The sequence below is a fragment of the Electrophorus electricus genome, chromosome 5, assembly GCF_013358815.1.
Source record: "Electrophorus electricus isolate fEleEle1 chromosome 5, fEleEle1.pri, whole genome shotgun sequence".
Taxonomy (NCBI): Eukaryota; Metazoa; Chordata; class Actinopteri; order Gymnotiformes; family Gymnotidae; genus Electrophorus; species Electrophorus electricus.
The window spans coordinates 9,010,390-9,030,389 of NC_049539.1; the positions used below are offsets into that span (position 1 = coordinate 9,010,390).

The following is a 20,000-nucleotide window of genomic DNA, read 5'->3' on the forward strand; positions in this document are numbered from 1 at the left end:
AATGCACTGTAACAAAGTGAGCCTTTTACTCCTCGTCTGTGTGTGTGAGTGTGTTTTGAGAGCCTGTGCTTAAGATCGGTAAAGGATATCCCAGGTACATTAATAATCCACCACAGAGATGAATTAATCTCATACTGCTTGGCCAGGAGCAGCGGGTTGTTGCAGTCTCATATGACAGACTCTTTCACTAAAGCTCAGTTTCTATACCCCCCCCCCCCCTCTCTCTTTGTGAGAGAGTTTATTTGTGTTTATGTCTCTTGTCTATGTTCTGCTCTGTATGCTGGTGTAGCAGGATGCTGGTGCCTTTGACAGTGATAAATGATGCAGATTAACAGTGGACTTTCACAGGGTCTCTCTCTCTCTCTCACTCTCTTTCTCTCTCTCTCCCTCCCTCCCTCTCTCCCTCTTTCTCTCTCCCTCCCTCTCTCTCTCTCTCCCTCTCTCTATGTCTCTCTCAGGAGAACACCCTTCAGTCCAGCCAGTGCCTGCACTTACTCAGTTATCAGCCATAATTAACAGTCAATTAAGGCATTGTTAACTACCCCACTGCACTTTAATAGACACAACAAATGTATGTGGAATGAGCAAAATACAATATTCACCATAAACTTATTGGAGAGCAGCAGCATTGAAAAAAAAAGAAAATTAAGGCTCAGTTGGTGAATAAAATAAGAAATTAATATTTGAAACCCTCATTTGTTTGAAGAGTGCGGGGTACGATCAGGCCTTCAGTACGATCCTTTTCAGGAATGGCTGACTATTAGGGTCCAGATTATACTGCAGGAATGAACTCCGATAATGGTCGCACACTCATTCATCCACACACACGCACACACACACACACACACACACACACACACACACACACACACACACACACACACACACACACACACGCACACACACACACACACACACACACACACACAAGGGTTTGAGATGTGCCTCATGCTGGATGAACAGTTGCAGTGGGAGTGGGGTGGAGACATGGAGGCATTAAACAGACTGGCAAGAATGCCAAGGGCTGACAAATGCTGTCTGTCTGTGTATGCTGTGACCGAGAGTAAGTGTGTGTGTGTGTGTGTGCGTGTGTGTGCGTGCGTGTGTGTGTGTGTGTGTGTTTGTGCGCGCGCGCGAGTGTATGCGTGTGTGTGTGTGTGTGTGTGTGTGTGCGTGCGCGCGAGTGTATGCGCGTGTGTGTGTGTGTGTGTGTGTTTGTGTGCGTGCGCGCGAGTGTATGCGTGTGTGTGTGTGTCTGCGCGCGCGAGTGTATGCATGTGTGTGTGTGTGTGTGTGCGTGCGCGCGAGTGTATGCGTGCGTGTGTGTGTGTGTGCGTGCACGCGAGTGTATGCGTGCACGTGTGTGTATGTGTGTGTGTGTGTGTGTGTGTGTGCGTGCATGCGCGTGAGTGTATGCGTGCGTGTGTGTGTGTGTGTGTGTGTGCGTGCGCGCGAGTGTATGCGTGCGTGTGTGTATGTGTGTGTGTGTGTGCGTGCGCGCGAGTGTATGCGTGTGTGTATGTGTGTGTGTGTGTGTGTGTGTGCGTGCGCGCGAGTGTATGCGTGCACGTGTGTGTGTGTGTGTGTGTGCGTGCGCGCGAGTGTATGCGTGTGTGTATGTGTGTGTGTGTGTGTGTGTGCGTGCACGCGAGTGTATGCGTGCACGTGTGTGTGTGTGTGTGTGCATGCGCGCGAGTGTATGCGTGCGTGTGTGTGTGTGCATGCGCGCGAGTGCATGCGTGCGTGTGTCACTGCACTTGTGCATACTTAACAAAGTTGAGCCACAGTGAGTGAAGTCTCTTCTGAATCTGTATAGCTCACACCCTCCCTTCCTCTCTCTCCCTCTCTTTACCTCCCACCCCTCTCTACCTCTCGTACTCTCTCTGTCCGTCTCCCTCGCTCCCTCTTTCCCTCTCTCTCTCTCTCTTTTCCCCTCCCTCTTGCCGTTTGAGTCTCTGCTTTCTCACCTGTCCCAGTTCTGGTGCGATGCATGTATTCATCTAAGCTGTCATCTTACCCACAGTGACAGGAGCTTCATTAGTTTGATTCATGTGTGCTTTCAAGCACTTTTCCAAGGCGCACAGTAACTGGAAGCGATGCAGAAATCATTCCTTATTGAGTTTGGGCTATACTGATGCCCGAACTCGGACTCTGTTCTGGACAGCACTTACTGTGTAGCTCATTTTTGCTTTGTTGCAATATTATGATTCAGTTACTGGGATTGAAAAAGCAGTGCAAAGTTTCCCTGCAAGCGCATTCCCTTCATTTTTGTTTTTTTTTGTTTTTTTTTTTCGGCAGTCCCTACCGTAATCGCGAATATTGTCAACGATGGCATTTTAGAGCAACACCGTGATATTTGCTTTTAGTTGAAGCAAGGCTACCTCGCGGCACCTTGTACCCAGAGCTGCTGAGGAGGCAGGAGCCATCGACCAGGGGTGCAGCGATGACTCGGCACTTTCGGCTCCACGGTTCCAGGCAAACACGGTGTTCCCTCGTCGCCTGCTGCAGGCCCAGCTAGTCCAATTCTTAACGTGTCAAACTTTATCGGCATGAGAAGAATTGAAAAACCAGGGCACTGATCAGCATTAAGGGCTATCGATGTAAAGAGCGATCAGAAAAGCTCCTTGATAAGATCAAGTGGATCATTAAAAGCTCTGGCGGGGGCTCGGCCCGGGCCGAGGCGTTTGGCTGGGTGACGAGTCCTTTGAGCGCTAATGACAACAGTGCTGAAAGAGTCTTTTGCTATGGAGCTTAAGTATAGAGTCAGTCCTTGACAAATTGCTGGAACTCAGATCCACAGATCTTGAGGGCCGAACAATACAAAGGGATGTGGACAGCACTGACATTTTTTTTATCAGGAAATTTAAAAAAAACACCCTAAATTAAAAGGAAGCTTCTATAGCCTGTATTTTTTAGCATGTGTTACCATATGAAGACTTGTTCTGATGCTTGAAAGCGAGATGGTTCTTCCCAGTACTGTATGCTTTTTACCCTATCAGCTGTGTGACTTTCCTAAGGATGTACAGTGCCGGGCCTGGTGTGGTACTATCGCTTTCATCATGCTTCACGGAAAGCTGAACATAAGAACATGCTGATGGGAACAAACCTCTGACTTCTTTTGGGGAGTTCCTGGGCTCTGACCTTTCATCCCGAAAGCAAATGTGGTTTATATGGAGGTTACTGAGTCCCTGCACGCTGCACCATGCAAAGCCGCCATAGCAGAGTGATTATAAAACCTACAGGCTTTAACTTCCCCGGGACAACCACTGCGACCATGAATAAAGCCACTTCGCCTTCAGCCAAGTTCCCTGCCCACACACACACACACACACACACACACACACACACACACACACACACACACACACACACACACACACACACACACACGCGCACACACACGTACTGTGTTAGTTGTGACATCTTGCCAGTTGTAAGCCTGGTTCCTGCACTGTTGGCCTCCAAACTGAATGTTGGTCTGGTCTTTTGGTCATAATCGTTCCATGAAAAAAAAAAGCTTTACCAAAACAGCAGGCACACACACAGTGAAAAGCTAAAGAATAGCAATAGCTGTTACCCCCAAAGTACAGGAAGACTTGGTGTGACAGCCATATGATGCAGCCATCACTTGCTACCACACTGTGTAGGTGTATGATGGACCAGATGAGACTCACATATGAAACTGGTGGTTATGTCAGTATGGAGGAGCGAGAAAGGTGTCTGTGAGGAGCGGGTGCAACTCCTGTAAAGCATGGAGATGTTTTGGAATGGGGAGCCAACATTTTACAACTTTACGATACAGTTCCATAATTCCTGGATTCATTTAAGAACAGTATTTAAGCGTTACAGTAGTAGTTCCTCTATTCTGAGAAAAGTGTAACGACGTAGTAAACCATTTGGAATGACTGTGTTAACTATATGTCTATTGGTTTCTTTTTGTGATTTCAATGAGTTATTAACTACTTATAAATCAATATTACCCAAGTGAATAGAAACATCAATACTCTTATTCTCTTATTTATATAATGAAGCCAGTAATAATAATTACATAAGAGCTAGTAGTTACTGAGTGCTGGTTATTGGCTCCCCCCAAGTTGACACAACAGGTCAAATTTGGTTACTTAATCATGACAATTTAGTCAATCTAGTAGTTTACTGTAGTGACGAGTAATTAATGAAGAACTACTATGGGCACATTTTATAATTTACAGCCTAATTATTTAAAGAAGACTTGTGTATCAGTTAAGGAGCCAACTTCTCTATTGGTGCCTGTCTGGCTTCCCCTTTTGCCAAAGCCGGTAACTTAGACATAAATGAGAGTTCACGTTGTCAACGCATATTTTATAACCCTCCCCCTCTGCGTGTGTTTTTCTCTATGCAGGCCTGGACGACTGTCTGCAGCAGTACATTAAGAACTTTGAGCGAGAGAAAGTGGGAGGTGACCAGCTGCTGCGGATCACCCACCAGGAGCTGGAGGACCTGGGCGTGTCCCGCATTGGCCACCAGGAGCTCATCCTGGAGGCTGTGGACCTGCTGTGTGCCCTGGTAAAGGCCCGGACAAGTTGGGCTTGTTTTCAGCAACCTTTTTCAAAGTGGCAGGTTAAGACAAAGAAACCTCAGACATAAGTGATGGGGACCTTATAACGTAGCAGTCTGATGTAACTGTGTTAATGAGACAACTGGTGTGCGTTAAGCTAACACCAGTGGAATGATTACGTCCCATAATGCCCAGGTGGGCTTGCACACGTGCTCTGCCTTTACCTGGCAGTCCAGCCCACTGGGTAACTATGCTAACCAGTCCTTTCTTCCCTGGTGCTGTCTTAGGAGCACCAGAACAGAATTGGAGGTCTTTTTTTTAAAAACCTGTCCCTAGCGGTTGTGTCATTTTGCACTAAAGTCGTATATGGGAGAATTTATATGCGTATAATTTGGTGTAAAAGGGGCAAAAATAACTCCATCACTCATTCTGGCTAAAATATTTGAAAAAGCATTCATGCATATTTACATTTGTGCAGTCTTAAATGAAATGTTCAGCTGCCCATGTAAACAAGAATGTAAATTATTTATTTCCTAAAAGCAAACGACACAGCCTTATAACTATACCAAATGACTGTAAATGACCATAATAAAAAGGCATTCGAAATAAACCGCTTGTAAAAAATAAATAAATAAATAACTAGCAAAATAGAATAATAAATTTCTTGTAAAAGTCTCCTGCGCTTGTTGTCATAAAAACGGAGCTCCATGGGAGAAACTTTGCTGTTAACCTTTTCAAAAACCGTGGCCATATGTTCTGTGCGTGTGTGTTTTTAATAGGTCTCATAGGACACAGTGATGTCCTGTGATCATTGTTCCAACTGGTGTGGTGAAGGCTTCAGATGTCTTAAATGCAGGGCTGCTGGACGTTGTTAGCGAGCCTATCCGTCAGTATTGTTGCCGCAGTCTACGCTAGGCTCCAGGGAGTGCTTGGGTGCTACTTCAGGGAGCCACAATTTTGTCGTTTCGCTGACGGATGTTCCGATGGCGTCTAGGGCAGAGCTGGTGCAGGTGCCCGGGCGCTTTGAGGCGGGTTGCCTGGCGAGGGCTGGCGGGGAGCAACTGAAAAGAAAGATGGAGGGATAAGGCGAGAGGAGGAGAGAGGGGTGGAGGGATGGAGGGATGGGGGAGAGGAGGAGAGAGGGTTTTTTTGCAGAAATGGGCACTTTGACTCCCCCTGTACTCACTAAACCCTCAGTGGACAACCAGAGGGCCCAATGCACATTAACACTTACGTACACATTAACACTTACGTACACATTAACACTTAATCCCGCTTGCTCTCTTCTCCCTCTGTCGTTCTCTCTCCCTCTCTCTCTCTCTCTCTTCCTTTTCATAATGCCAGCCAGACTGTGTGGGGGGGGGGAGGCGTGTCATGTGTTTCCTTCTCAGCCATGCTCTCCTCTTCCTCCTCACTCGCCAGCCCTCCACCAGTGTTAATGACAGATGCTGAAGCTCCTGGCTCTTGCGCCCCATGTTTGGCCCGTCTCATGAGTGGAGTGGGCACCAGAGCTCAGGGCTTTGAGAAAGATCTCTCGTAGATCTGCGTTGCGATGGCAGACGTTGGTCTCGGGGATATACCTTCTGACTGCTGTTTGAGGGTAATAATTCTCCACAGGGTCCCGTGTGCTTCCTGGGTCTGAGGGTACTGGGTTGTGTTTCCTGTGTTGTTATTGATGGGTCTTTTGTGTTTCCTGTGTTGTGGGGACGAGGACTGCCTTGTTTTCTGGGCCATAGATACCGAGTCTGTTGTGTCATGTCAGTAATTTGTGCGTGATTGTGTGTGTCGGTAATTGTGCTGCTGGAGCATTAGTCAGGCATGGAGGTGACATTTCAAAGGGTTCTAATTTCAGCACGGTGTGGTGGAGCTGACCTCTCCCTCTCTCTCTTTATCTCATGGTTGCCCAACTCCTACATGGAGATCTAAAACCCTGCAGTTTAGTTTAGCTTGCTGAAGGTCTAAATCTGTCTTTTACAAAAAATACAGTCAGTCCATCACAGAAGCACTGATAACCACAGTATCTTCTGAAAATTGCGTGGTGACATATTTTCGAACATGAACATATCACTTATTGCCCCTCATCTGCTATATTTAATCCAGTTAACAACCCTGAACCCAGAACCCAGTAGTCCACTCAGAAGTGACTGTAGACTGGATCAGAACCTGTGTGCATTTGAATATCAATCAATTAAAGGAATGATGTGTATGAAAACTGTATAATTTCAATATATGTGATTCCTTGGGCACAAACCAACATGCTATACCTGTTCACAAACTCTAGCATGTTTCAGGTCTGATTCTTTTCATGTTCCTATGAAATGGTGATTCACTCCAACAGACCATTAAAATAAATCAAAATAATATTCCAAACAATAAAAGCATCCAGATGCCACTTTGCCTCCCATTGTTGTGTCTGTTGTCGCGCCCTGCTGTAGGCAGCAGGCCCTGCTCTGTGTATTGCTCTGCTGCTGGGAATGGCTGTGGGATTTTTGACGTCAGCCAGTCCCCCATGCTGGGGTGTTCATGCAAATCCCGCAACATAATCATCTTAGTATAATGCAGGACAGTGGAGAGCTGTCCGGTTCTTCCCAGGTAACCTGGCAGGGCAGTGCGATAACCTCCAGACGGATGGATAATACTCTCTCTCTCTCTCTCTCTCTCTCTCTCTCTCTCTCTCTCTCCTCCTGTCTGCCTTTCTCTTCTCTTCTCTCTCACTGCTCTGACTCAGTTGTGCAGGGCTGTTATCTGCTCTTGCAGGCTGTGATGCTACAGGCTGACTGAGATATAGATATGTGCGTGTGCGTGGCGGACTGTCTGCGCATGTTCATGAGTGATACAGATGTTAATCACCTGTTAATTGCCTGCATCTCTTTTTCATGTGTATGTAAAAATTTGTGTGAGCTTCTCAAAGATTGTGTGTGTGTGGCTTGGCTCAGGGCCAGGCATACACATTATTCATGTGACATTGATGTGATAAGAGATGGTTAAACTGATCCTCATCTTCACACAGTGCCTGCCTCTCTGTCTGATTTACTGACAGAGCTTAGTTTCACTGCCACACACACCACTGCTTCAGCATGTGATGATGATGATGATGATGATGTGTGTGTGTGTGTGTGTGTGTGTGTGTGTGTGTGTGTGTGTGAGAGAGAGAGAGAGAGAGAGATGCTTTAGATCCTCTGCCGGTCCTCTGCCTGGTCAATCAGAAACACACTGTGACTCTGTCATCCAACCACAAGCGGAAGGGACCTGGAGTACACACACACACACACACACACACACACACACACACACACACACACACACACACAAACACAGATCAAAATGTATTATCATTAATAACTATGTTTATTATTAACTGTATCTTATAAATTAAGTCTGGTCTACTTGATGCACACAATGCACCAGAACACTCTTAATTTATGAGTCTATAAAAAAGTTCCAGTCTCCGTGCAGTTATGATGGTAACATTTCCCCTGTGTAACAGGGTGCCTTTGACGCTTCTCTCTGTGCAGTGACTAATCCATTCTGGACTTGTTTAAGTTGGCAGTACAGATCTAGCTTCTATTTATACGCATCACTTTGTGCTGGGCTAACTCAAAGGTCTGCCTCTACCCACTCGCTGTACCTCTGCAGATAAAGAGCTCACACGCAGCCAGCTACTGAATATTCATCTGGTGTGTGTGTGTGTGTGTGTGTGTGTGTGTGTGTGAGAGAGAGAAAGAGAAAGAGTGTGAGACAGACAGAGTCAGAGAGAAAGATGAAATTCAATCATTGCTGTCATCCCCAACTCTTTAGTCACTGTGAGCTGTGCTTTCCAACATCCTTGGAGACGTTCTACCATAGTGACTTGTTGCCTCTCTCTCTCTCTCTCTCTCTCTCTCTCTCTCTCTCTCTCTCTCTCTCTCTCTCTCTCTCTCTCTCTCCGTCGCGGACTGCACGCTGTGTACAGAACTATGGACTGGAGACGGAGAACCTGAAGACGCTCTCCCACAAGCTCAATGCCTCCGCAAAGAACCTGCAGAACTTCATCACGGGCCGACGACGCAGTGGCCACTATGATGGGCGTACCACACGCAAGCTGCCCAATGACTTCCTCACATCCGTGGTGGACCTCATCGCTGCCGCCAAGAGCCTGCTGGCCTGGCTGGATAGGTGAGCCTTGCAAAGAGACACACACACATATACAAACACGTACACACACACACACACACACACACACACACACACACACACACATACACCACACTAAACCAGACAGACAGAAACACACAGACACACACACACACATATATACACCACACTAAACCAGACAAACAGACACACACACACACACACACACACACACACACACACACACATACACCACACTAAACCAGACAGACAGAAACGCACACACACATTCTATCTTGCTTGCTGTCTATCTACTCCAATGACAGCTTCCACTTTGATCCGTTGCGCAGTGCGTACTCAGATGGTTGAATTGTCCAACCCTGGATCCACAGGTTCTATTGCGTTTTTGGCATGTGTACTAGGCAGACTTAGTGGGAGCTTCCTTGGTTGTGTTCCTCCTGTCTCGTCATCATCCTGTTCTCCTCCATGATGCCAGTCACATGTAGGATGAGCTGTCATCGTGTATTCTGGTCAGCAGTACCCTCCAGACGCTCTGGTTTTATTTTACGTTTGTTTGGGTCTTCACCTGGGTTTTTTTCTTCTAGCTGCCTGCCACGATGTTGCTGCAGTCCTGGGGCATGGTTGTTGCTGGGTAATTGTGGCCTCTGTATTTTTGCAGTTGGTCCTCAAATGCATAACAGGTGAGGCCTAGGGGGCACTGTAAGCACCCTATGTGGAATCACTCATGCAAATACCCTTGGTCGAACTCCTCTGAAAGCAGCTGGTGCTTGTTTAATCCGGTTTTGTATTTCTTGATCAATGCTGCAGTCTTCAGACAGAATACCGCTCGGGTATTTAAACGATGAAACTATTGCAAGCACATTCCAAAGGAGCTCCCTGATTGGATTCACAGGCTTTGGAGAGGTCGCCACAGGCCAGGAGAGGGTCCTGGTGATATTGGCGCTGGCATGCAGATCAGCTGTGCTCCAGTTCTTTCTAAAACTACACTGGCACTCATTTAACACTGTTCCAGTTAAGCTGTTGATCAAACTGCAGTGTCATCTTTGAGAGCACATTGCCTGCTACAGAGAGAAGGAAAAGTGGCATGCAGCCCTTCTTCCTTACTCCCAGTATTCACAAGCTGCACTACAATTCCCAAAATCCCGAGCAAAGACCTGATGGACTATCAACCAGTCATCACACACTTGCATGTTCTTCAACACTGGACTATTGATTACACCTGTACCTAATTTCACTTGTCATTTTAAGCCTGCCTGTTTGTTCCTGTTGTGAAGTATTGCCCAGTGAATACCACTTGTTTCTATCTACTGCCTGTTTATTGTACTGACCCTGTTTTGTTCATTGCCTTCCCCCTTTCGGATGTGTCTGTCCGGTTTGTTCGCTCTGCTGGTTTTTAGACATGGACTGTACATTCATTTCGGTTTTGATGCTCCCCTGGTTTGGTAATCCGTTTGTTCTGGTTTTGACCGTTGCCCTACAGAAGATAAACCTGGCTCAACTTTCATCCGCAACTGTCCAGCTGCTTCTGTAGTGTTACACGCGGATTGCTTTAACACCTTTTGTTGTTGTAAACGGTGATGATATTTGCATCTCTCCACTGTTGTGGCATGTCTCCGCTTTCCCGGACTTTGGGAATAGATTGGTGGCATGTTGTTGAGTGGTGCTTCTGCAGCTCAGCAGGGATGCTGTCAGTGCCAGGGGATTTATTGTTCTTCAGAGAAGGAACAGCTGTCAGAACCTCCAGGAAAGCTGGAGGCTGCCTGAGGGCAGGGAGAGGTTGGTGTTTGGGCAATTCATCAAAGATGGAATGATCTACAAAGTGTGTTGGTTTGCGAAGGGCTTTGAAGTGATCTGTCCATCTCTGGGGTACTTCATGCTGGTCTTTAAAATATGTGAGGCCATCTGCCGATTTCAGGGGCATGAGAGAGTGGTTCCTTGGCCGATATGTCATTTTAACAGAGTTATAGAAATTATGAAAATCATTTCTGTCTGCATAAGTTTGGATTTCCTGTGCCTGCTCCTCATTCTGCAGAATCTGTACAGCATCGTTCTCGTTCTGCAGAATCTGTCCCAATTCCCGCACGTCCTGCAAGTTGCCATGCCATTGTTGCCTTGGATCACCGGATGGGGGTTTGTTCAAGGATGTCCCGTGTGCTGTTAACTTCCCAGCTACAGAACTAGAGATCTCCTCGCTAACCTCAGTCGTCCATAGCTGGGCACAATTAAGCTTCCTCTTGCCAGGCTTCTACAATCATGAAGGTCTTGTGATCCTGTGATGGTCAGTCCAAAATTCTCTCATGGTGCAGGTTATAAGGACATCACTGTTGCACTGATGTCGCTGTGTTGCACTATGATGTCATCATTTAGGTGCCAGTGTTTGGAGATGAGGGTGCATCCATGTTTTATAATTATTATTCTGCTAGACTAACACTTTGGTGATGGTAAGGTACTGCTCAGCACAGAGAATTAGAAGTCTCATACCATTCACATCAGCCTTTTTGTCCCCAGTTGGAAATTAGTCACCGAGTGATAGGATTTTATCATTCTTGGGGCCCAATTGAAGTTATTCCTCCAGTGCCTGAGAGAAGTAGTCCTTAACCTCATTCTCAGAAGGTGGAGTTGGTGTACAGGCACTGGGAATGCTAGCAGAGCAATGCTTACTGGTGTTTCAATCAAGCTTCAGGGAAGTGTGTTTCTAATTGCAAACCCCATCCCATAAACAGGGTGTCCTTCCCAGAGCAAGGTGTAACCCCTTCCTTTCTAGTTCAGAGAGCCTTCAACCCAGGAGCCTGGTTTCACCCAGAGCAGGGATGTTGGCGTCATAGTGTTTCAGTATGGGGGCAACCAGAGCTGTTCTCCGATATGGCCTATCACAGCTGCCAGGAGGGTCCAGGAGGGTTCTCACATTCCAGGTTCCCTGTTTAAGTTTTCTTATTTTGCTCACGTAATGGAATGTCTACTTTTTTGGACCACCCTTTCAAGGCCCCTGCAGGGGTCTGCTGAAACTAGCTACTGCTGGCAATATACCCTGTGACCTGCATGGGCCTCACTAGGGGCTTCTGGCGTGTTCAAATCTGCCCGAGTCACCAAACACCCCATTGCAGCCAGGGTTTAGAGGTTTGGCACCAAGATTTAAGTGAAACCAGTGCAAATGAGAATTCTGAGTGCCACAGGGGTGCACATCTTCACTGTGAGAGGATGGTTTCCAGTGGCAAGGGTAACCCAAGACAACTACAGGCAGCTGCCAGGACCTCAGTCAACCGAGGCCTGTCTACACATGCTGCTGCCACATTGCTTTTCTCTTAGGGTATGCTTCTTTAGCCTTTATTTCGCCTGATTATTCCACAAGTCAGTGGGGCAGTGGTTGGCTAACATCAGAGTCAGTCCATGCTGTGGGCCTGCACGTAACCTCTGGCAACCACTGCAACTCTGATCCCCTTCCGTGTTAGCCTGGGGCTACAGGGCACCCTGTGAGAAGTGTGTGCGCATGAGTGACTGCGAGGTGATCTGACAGAAGTCCTGGTGCTGGAGATGTACTGGCAAGACTTACAAACCAGGCTGCTCCCCTGCTCTCCATAAAAGGCTGGCCAGCGACAGCAAGCAGTAGGCGACAGTTAAGAGTAGAGGAAGCAGATGTAGAACACCTTCCCTCTAGCCACTGTAGTGCTGCGCTAGACATATCAGCAGTTGACAAGTGGCCCCCCCCCCCCCCCCCATATACCTCACTGCACCAGACAGACAGACCAGCAGACTGAGTGACAAACACACACACACTCTGTCCTAAACCCTTTGACACCTGCATTCACACACCCATTCTGAGTAACAGGAGCTCCACGCATGCCTTCAAGCTGTTCGCCAGCCCGCCACGGCAACCATCTCCACTCTTAAACCGCCACAGTAAACAAGTTTTGCCTGAAAGCTCCAAGTCTGCCAAGTAAATGGCATAGGCCAGTGTTTCCCTGACACGACACGACCGATTCAGCTCAGCATGTGATGATCAGGCCTTTCACATGCTAATCGGGTGCGTTGGAACAGGGCACAGCACTAAACTGTCAAGTTCAGGGCTTCTCTAGGAGCAACGCTGGGTTGAAGTCTCGTTAGTGGAGCGGAATAGTTCATGAGATTGATCTTCAGCTGTGTTTTCAGTTCCATTACATGCAACCCCTTTCCCCCCAGGTGACAACATAATGAGCTAACATTGATTGCATTACAATCATTAGAGCACTCTTGATTAACTTGAATAGGAATTTGATTGGGGGCTGAATCATCGGTGTAGACGCTAATGGAATGGTGTTTGGGGTCAATTTATTTATTTATTTTCGATGTGTCTTTTTAAATCTAGCAGGACTGAGACAGTTTAGGCCAAATTAAGACATTGAGTTTAAAATCTGCCTGGTCATTACATTGAGGAAAAAACCCAGTGCACAAATTTTTCACTTTGTAATAGGGCATGGGATTTGTGTGTGTGTTTGTGTGTGTAGGTGGGTGGGTGCACGCGCACACATTCGTGTGTGTGTGTGTGAATTTGCATGTGTGCACACATGTGCATGTGTGTGGATGTGGAGGTCCCATCCTGGTCTTTGGTCAGGTGTGGTTTGTGTCACAGTGCTGCAGTTTTGACCACTTAAACACATGGTGATGTGCGTTTCTGTTTATGTAACATTCATGCATAATCAGACCTTAAGATTTGCAAGAAACACTTACATAACTCTCTCTCTCTCTCTCTCTCTCTCTCTCTCTCTCACTCTCTCTCTTTCTCTCATGGCTTGCTACCTAATATGTTTACTTGTCATGTTTGCTTCTGGTGTGAAAGCTTGTGTCAGGGGTTCATTCCTCTCAGGTATGTCAGCTAGTGGTGAGGCTAAGTGAGCAGGAGAGACAGGGTGATTGCGAGGCCTGTCCCAGTGCGCTTTCCGTCGTCTCTGTGGCTCTGGCTAAGAGCACCAGATCAGACGGGCCGTGGTTGTCTGAGGCAGTCTGGGTCAGCCTTCCCAGGGCTGCGTTCCTCAGCCCACAGCACCTCTAAATCCTGCCCAACCACACACTTCCCTCAAACACTCAGACTGGTCAACCCCCCAGTGCACTCCTCCCTGAGCACACACACACACACACACACACAGGCACACACACACAACACATGGCTGTCCAACTCTTTCTGATGGAGCGGCTCTCTTCAACCCAGCCTTGCATCAACCTTAGGTTAACTGGCCTAGATTTGGGTCCAGACTTTGGGCCGGGTAGCACCCACGCTCCACAGTGGCTCCGGGCTGCACTGCGACTCGTGCCCTAGTGACGGAAGAGGAAATTCTGTCCAGATTCTGGTCAGCGTGTGTGTGTATGTGTGAGACACGGGACTCCAAGTTCCAGCCTCCTAGTTCACTGCATACCTGTGGGCTGCTGCCACAGCACAGCTGAGAAACAGGGTCACCACCGTCCAGGGGGTGGGGGGGCTCCCCCTCGTTAACGGTGGCCTAATTAAGCAAATCAGCTTCACTCCTTCTTGCCAAAATTTGTCCCCAGTGGAGCAGCTGTCTGCCCTGCAGACAGAGAAGAAGATGGCAGAAGAAAAGACTTAAGACAAGGCAATGGAGCGAGAAAGTGTGTGTGTGCACGCGTGTGTGTGCACGTGTGTGTAAGTGAGCGAGAGAGCGCAGGAGAGAAAAGGAGGAAGAGAGAGCAAGAGAGACAGTTATGGGGCAATGTTCCTAAACCCAAGTGAAACATGGACCCTGACAGGGGAATCTCTGTCCCATCAATGTGTCGCCAGTGTCCCATTTGGCTGTGTGGGCTCAGAGAAGGGAATGTTCTGAAGCCATGCCTGAAGCAAGTGGTAGGGGGCGCTCTATACCTGACTGAGTGATTTCTGGACAGCCTGAACCAGTGCTTACTGTTCTGTCATGGCTAGTGAAGAGGTGTGTGGGTGGGGGTATGGAGGGGTTGCAGGCATTAGAGGTATCTTGAGTGGGAGTGACCAAGCAGTGATTCAGTGCAGGCGGGACTGTTTTGTTTACACCTTCCAACGGCTTCTTCTTCAGCCTTTTTCTAAGCTCCTCCCCCTTTCACTTTCTGCATCGTGGGATCATTTGCAGCTGCTGATTATGAAGCACTTCCCCGTTCTCCATGTTTCTCCCAATCTCTCTACCTCCATCTTCCTGTCTGGTTTTCCTTATCCTTGTCATCTCATTGTCCTTTGCTCCTTCTCTCTCTCTCTCTCTCTCTCTCTCTCTCTCTCTCTCTCTCTCTCTCTCTCTCTCTCTCACCCCCCCCCCCCCCCCCCCGCCCTTCCTCTGCGCCTCCGCGGCTCCTCAGGTCACGTTTCTCGGAGGCCTCGAAACGTGGACCTCCGCCTGCGGCCATGTCTGCTCCGCCTGACGGGCTGTCCTTGGTCAACGAGCCTACGCACCTTCAGCATCTTCCTACTCGGCAAAGTCACATTGCGGGCGCCACACATGCACGAGTGCGCCGCCTTCCCTCCGCTTGGAGGATCCGGCACCGCTTCTGCCTGCACAAAGCAGAGATGAACGGTCCGTCCTCAGAGGACACGCTGTGTCGCCGCGCTTTAGGGTCTGCTCTCACCTCAAACGCGCCTCTGGTCGTTGGCTTCTTTCTTGCTCAGCAGGAATAGGCCTTAACATGTTTTCTTCTGTTTGGCCAAAGGGTATAAACCCTCTTTCTGTTCCTGAAAGATAGAGTTCTGTGTATTTGAAAACATTTTTCAGCAACGAAAAGTGTTTGGAGAGTCCCAAATGGGGAGGAGATTTGGTTTTCCAAGAAGGCTCCATCCCAAATCTCATTTGTGAACGGATTTGCCTTTCTGAAGGGGTTGTACCTCTAAAAATGAACATGTTATGACTTAGGGAAGGCTTTGCCGTGGGTCGCTGCACTTACGTGTTGAATTAGATTTAGCGACGGCATTACGTGGGGCTTAACGCGGGCGTGACGTGGGAGTTCTGTGGGAGGAGGCCCCGATGGGGCGTCTGGTAGCTCACGAGTCCTGTGGCCCACGCAAGCCAGGGTATTTAAAGAGCTCCAGGAGTGCATGGGGAAGAAGCAGTGTTCCTAAAGCCCCGTATATATAGAACACAGCCTCGATACCAACGACCCACATTCTGCAGCCCTTGCGGGGAGAGGAAACTGGGTCTGGAGAGTACTCGACGCCAACTGAGACGTCACCGGAGACAATGTGCGCTCAAAGCCACAGTGACACACACACTTGAACATCCTTCCCTCATTAAAATTCTCCTGTAAAACTAAATATTTTGATGCATTGACCTTAGAAAACCCTAGAAAACAACATAGGTTACATAGGTTGCTCCACCCATCTCCACACACACATAAATATACACTATACACTGTAATACTATCTTTATGGGTATTTTAAACTGAACTATATATTACTGAAGCTAAATATTGCTATGCCTTCACATAAAACTAACCTCAGTGACCAAAGGAAATCTTTTGACTATTGTAACTTTTCAAAAAGCAACATTTTGTATATAAATCCTTTTTTTCTCATGGGTAAACAGCCAACTGTCCCCTTTAAAAGGATACTTTTCATGGTTTTTTTTGTTATTGTTAAGACATTTATTCACCACAGAGAACTAAAGAGGGCACACACTGAGCTTTGCTGGTTTTATGTACACGCGCACACACACACACACACACACACACACACACACACTCACTCACACACACACACACACACACACACACACACACACACTCACACACTCACTCACACACTCACACACAGACACACACACACACACACACACACACACACACACACTCACCCACACACACACACTCACTCACACACACACAACACACTCACTCACACACACACTCACTCACACACTCACACACTCACACACACACACACACACACACACACACACTCACTCACACACACTCACACACACAGACACACACACTGTCCATCCAGCAGGTCCGGCCTTAAGGATTATCTAATGGTTAATTCCAGGTGCTACTTCTTTTTCAGGTCGCCTTTTGCCGCGGTGACGGACTACTCAGTGACCCGGAACAATGTGATCCAGCTGTGCCTGGAGCTCACTACCATTGTACAGCAGGTACGTGTGTGTGTGTGTATGCATAAAACCAGCAAACCTCAGTTGGATCTAATAGGTTTCAGTGAAACAGGGAGAATACTTCTGAAAAATCACTTCCCTCCTTAGATCAGCAGACGCTGGAAGCTGTAATTTGCACATGTTTGTGTATGTTTGGTCTAAATTGAGGATAATTTGTCCTTTCTTCCAACTTCTCCTTCTCCTACTCCTCTCTCCGTCCCTGAGGATGAGAATGCAAAGGGCTAATCAGTGCTTCAGTGGGTGTAAAGTAGGTTTTGTCCCAACTCCCCACACGCTGCTCTCCTGGCCCTGTTACACCATTAGGGACGTAACACTGTTCGGAAAGTAACGTTGTACTGGATGCAGCAGTGTATGATAGGTGATGTAGTCCCATGGGAGAGTGGGTGGAGTTTTGGAGCAGAAGTAGGCCAGCGGTTTGTTTGAAGCACTCTGGAGTGGCAGGTGGGAGGAAAGTGGGCGGAGGCAATGGTGCCAGCACAGCTGTGTGTGTGTGTGTGTGTGTGTGTGTGTGTGTGTGTGTGTGTGTGTGTGTGTGTGTGTGTGTGTGTGTGTGTGCCAACTTCAAAAAAGAGGAAAATCTGAAAAGAAATGCTTTTTGGAATAAAGTAGTTTGCATGTGCAGTATATCTGTGCATGTTTACATGTAAAATTAGTACATTTAATCCTATTACAGGAATATTCTGACAGACTAATTTGTACTTTTTCCCCTCCCTAATTAATCGCCCAAGACATGTTTGGTGTCCAAATTGATCTCCCTTATCTTTGCAGTGAAGCTGTGAGACTAACATAGACAGCCAATAAGACACCTTCACACCCAGCACTTGTGCTGGTCTTTGCTTTGTGCAAAGCTACTACTCCTCCAGGCTTTCTCATGGGCACTGCAGTGTCACCACGGCTCATGCACGCTGAGATCAGAAGGCCATTGCCACAGAGAGCTATACTGAAAGCCTAAGGCTGGCTTTGACCAGCAGAGCCCGAAGCCTCTCCTAATCCCGCTCTTAATCCACGCCAGATTATGGCACAGAAGGCCCAGACGTGGTTCTAATCTGAGCTAATCCTGCGGCGGAGGATCAAGGCGTTCCTTACTTTTCTGATGAGAACATACAGGAGTACATCCTGTCTCTCTCAATCTCTATCAATCTCTCTCTCTCTCTCTCTCTCTCTCTCTCTGTACATTCTCTTCTGCCTTTTTCTCTGTTTCTGTTTCCCAGTAACAGTAAACAGGAGCAGTGGCTATTCTTTGTGCTATTGGCTGTAATAATGCACATGTATTTGTGCGTGTGTCTGTGTGTGTGTAGGTGGGTGGGTGGGTGTGCACTTAAGGTGCAGGTGAGATATAATAGGGGCCTATGTAAATGTGTGTCTCGTGAGAAACTCACACACAGAGGTAGACACATACAGACAGGTCTGTGTTCCATGACTTAGTGGCAGAGCAGGCGAGTGGGAGGAAAGGTGATGGTTGTATTGTTGGGCAAAGTTGAAGGTCTAGACCAGATGGAATCATACATACATATACACATGTACAGTACAATAAAAAGCTTTTCCCACATATCCCAGCTTCTTTGGAAGCTTGGGCCAGTCATTGTACAGCACACCTGGAGCCAAAAGTGGCTGTATGACAGAGCTGGGCTTCAAAACCACAGCCCTCCGGTTGACAATCCACAGCACTACCCACTATAAAGGTGTGAATTGATATTCTTAAACTCATTCCTTCCCATCTTTTCTAATTCTCTCCCCTAGCTCCCTCCCCTAGCTTCCACTCCCCTATCTTCTCCTCCCCTAGCTCCCTCCCCTATCTTCTCCTCCCGTAGCTTCCTGTCCCCTAGCTTCCCCTCCTCTAGCTCCCTCCCCTAGCTTCTCCTCCTCTAGCTCCCTCCCCTATCTTCTCCTCCCCTAGCTTCCCCTCCCCTAACTTCCACTCCTCTAGCTCCCTCCCCTAACTTCCCCTCCTCTAGCTCCCTCCTCTAGCTCCTTCCCTTAGCTTTCTGCACTAGCATTTGCTCAATATGGACAGATTTATTTATTAGGCCTTCAGGTTTAATCATGCATTATTAACTATCACTTGCTTATACAGGGATTTCTGGGAGTCGGTGGGTTTAGGTGGGTATGAGTACTTGTATGCTGGCGTATATTTGGATCTTATCTTAGATTGTTTTTACTCTTTTTATTGCAGAAGGCTTTGCTGAGGCCAGGCACACTCATAGGAGACGGTGTCCCCACTATGTCCTCCACAACGTCCCCACTATGTCCTCCACAACGTCCCCCCATAACGTCCCCACTATGTCCTCCACAACGTCCCCCCATAACGTCCCCACTATGTCCTCCACAACGTCCCCCATAACGTCCCCACTATGTCCTCCACAACGTCCCCCCATAACGTCCCCACTATGTCCTCCACAACGTCCCCACTATGTCCTCCACAACGTCCCCCCATAACGTCCCCACTATGTCCTCCACAACGTTCCCACTATGTCCTCCACAACGTCCCCCCATAACGTCCCCACTATGTCCTCCACAACGTCCCCCCATAACGTCCCCACTATGTCCTCCACAACGTCCCCCCATAACGTCCCCACTATGTCCTCCACAACGTCCCCACTATGTCCTCCACAACGTCCCCCCATAACGTCCCCACTATGTCCTCCACAACGTTCCCACTATGTCCTCCACAACGTCCCCCCATAACGTCCCCACTATGTCCTCCACAACGTCCCCCCATAACGTCCCCACTATGTCCTCCAGCCTCAAAGATGCAGCCCTTGCCTGCAGGACCAAAGCTCAATATTTCGCTTGAAATGCTACTTGAGCCTGAAGAGTAATGCAAGCACTGACGTTGACTCAACCTTGAGACTTTAGACCAGTGAGGGAGAGAGTACGAGGGGGGGGGGGGGTGAAGACTGAGAGGGCATCTTGCTGCTTCGGGAATATAAAACTAAGAAACCTAAAATTAGTTTGGGTGCTTCTGATGTTCTAGTGATTTGCAGTATTGTGTGTGTGTGTGGGGGGGGGGGGGGGGGGGGGTGCTCTCGCACATGTGTGTGTCCGTGTGTGTCCCTTCAAAGACTTTCAACTAATCACGTTGCGCTGTTCTCCCCCTGCAGGACTGCACTGTCTATGAGACTGAGAACAAGATTCTGCATGTGGTAAGCTGCTGTCCCACACCCCCTGCCTGCGTCCATTCCTCCCACACGTGTGTGTGTTTATGACCAGTGAGAGGGTCT

At 48.0% G+C, this 20,000-nt stretch overlaps 1 protein-coding gene across 5 annotated transcripts in view; it reads left to right on the plus strand.

The window, feature by feature from the left end:
• cnksr2a (connector enhancer of kinase suppressor of Ras 2a) overlaps positions 1-20,000 on the plus strand; it is a 65,735-nt gene that overhangs the window by 7,925 nt on the left and 37,810 nt on the right. For 3 of the 5 annotated variants that reach the window (XM_035526031.1, XM_035526034.1, XM_035526033.1), the window contains exons 2-5: positions 4,382-4,545; positions 8,490-8,692; positions 16,656-16,761; positions 19,881-19,922. In XM_035526031.1, the coding sequence (XP_035381924.1) occupies positions 4,382-4,545; positions 8,490-8,692; positions 16,656-16,761; positions 19,881-19,922 (515 nt within the window). The remainder of the gene's footprint in view (positions 1-4,381; positions 4,546-8,489; positions 8,693-16,655; positions 16,762-19,880; positions 19,923-20,000) is intronic. The other 2 variants (XM_035526032.1, XM_035526035.1) reach the window with 1 other exon arrangement.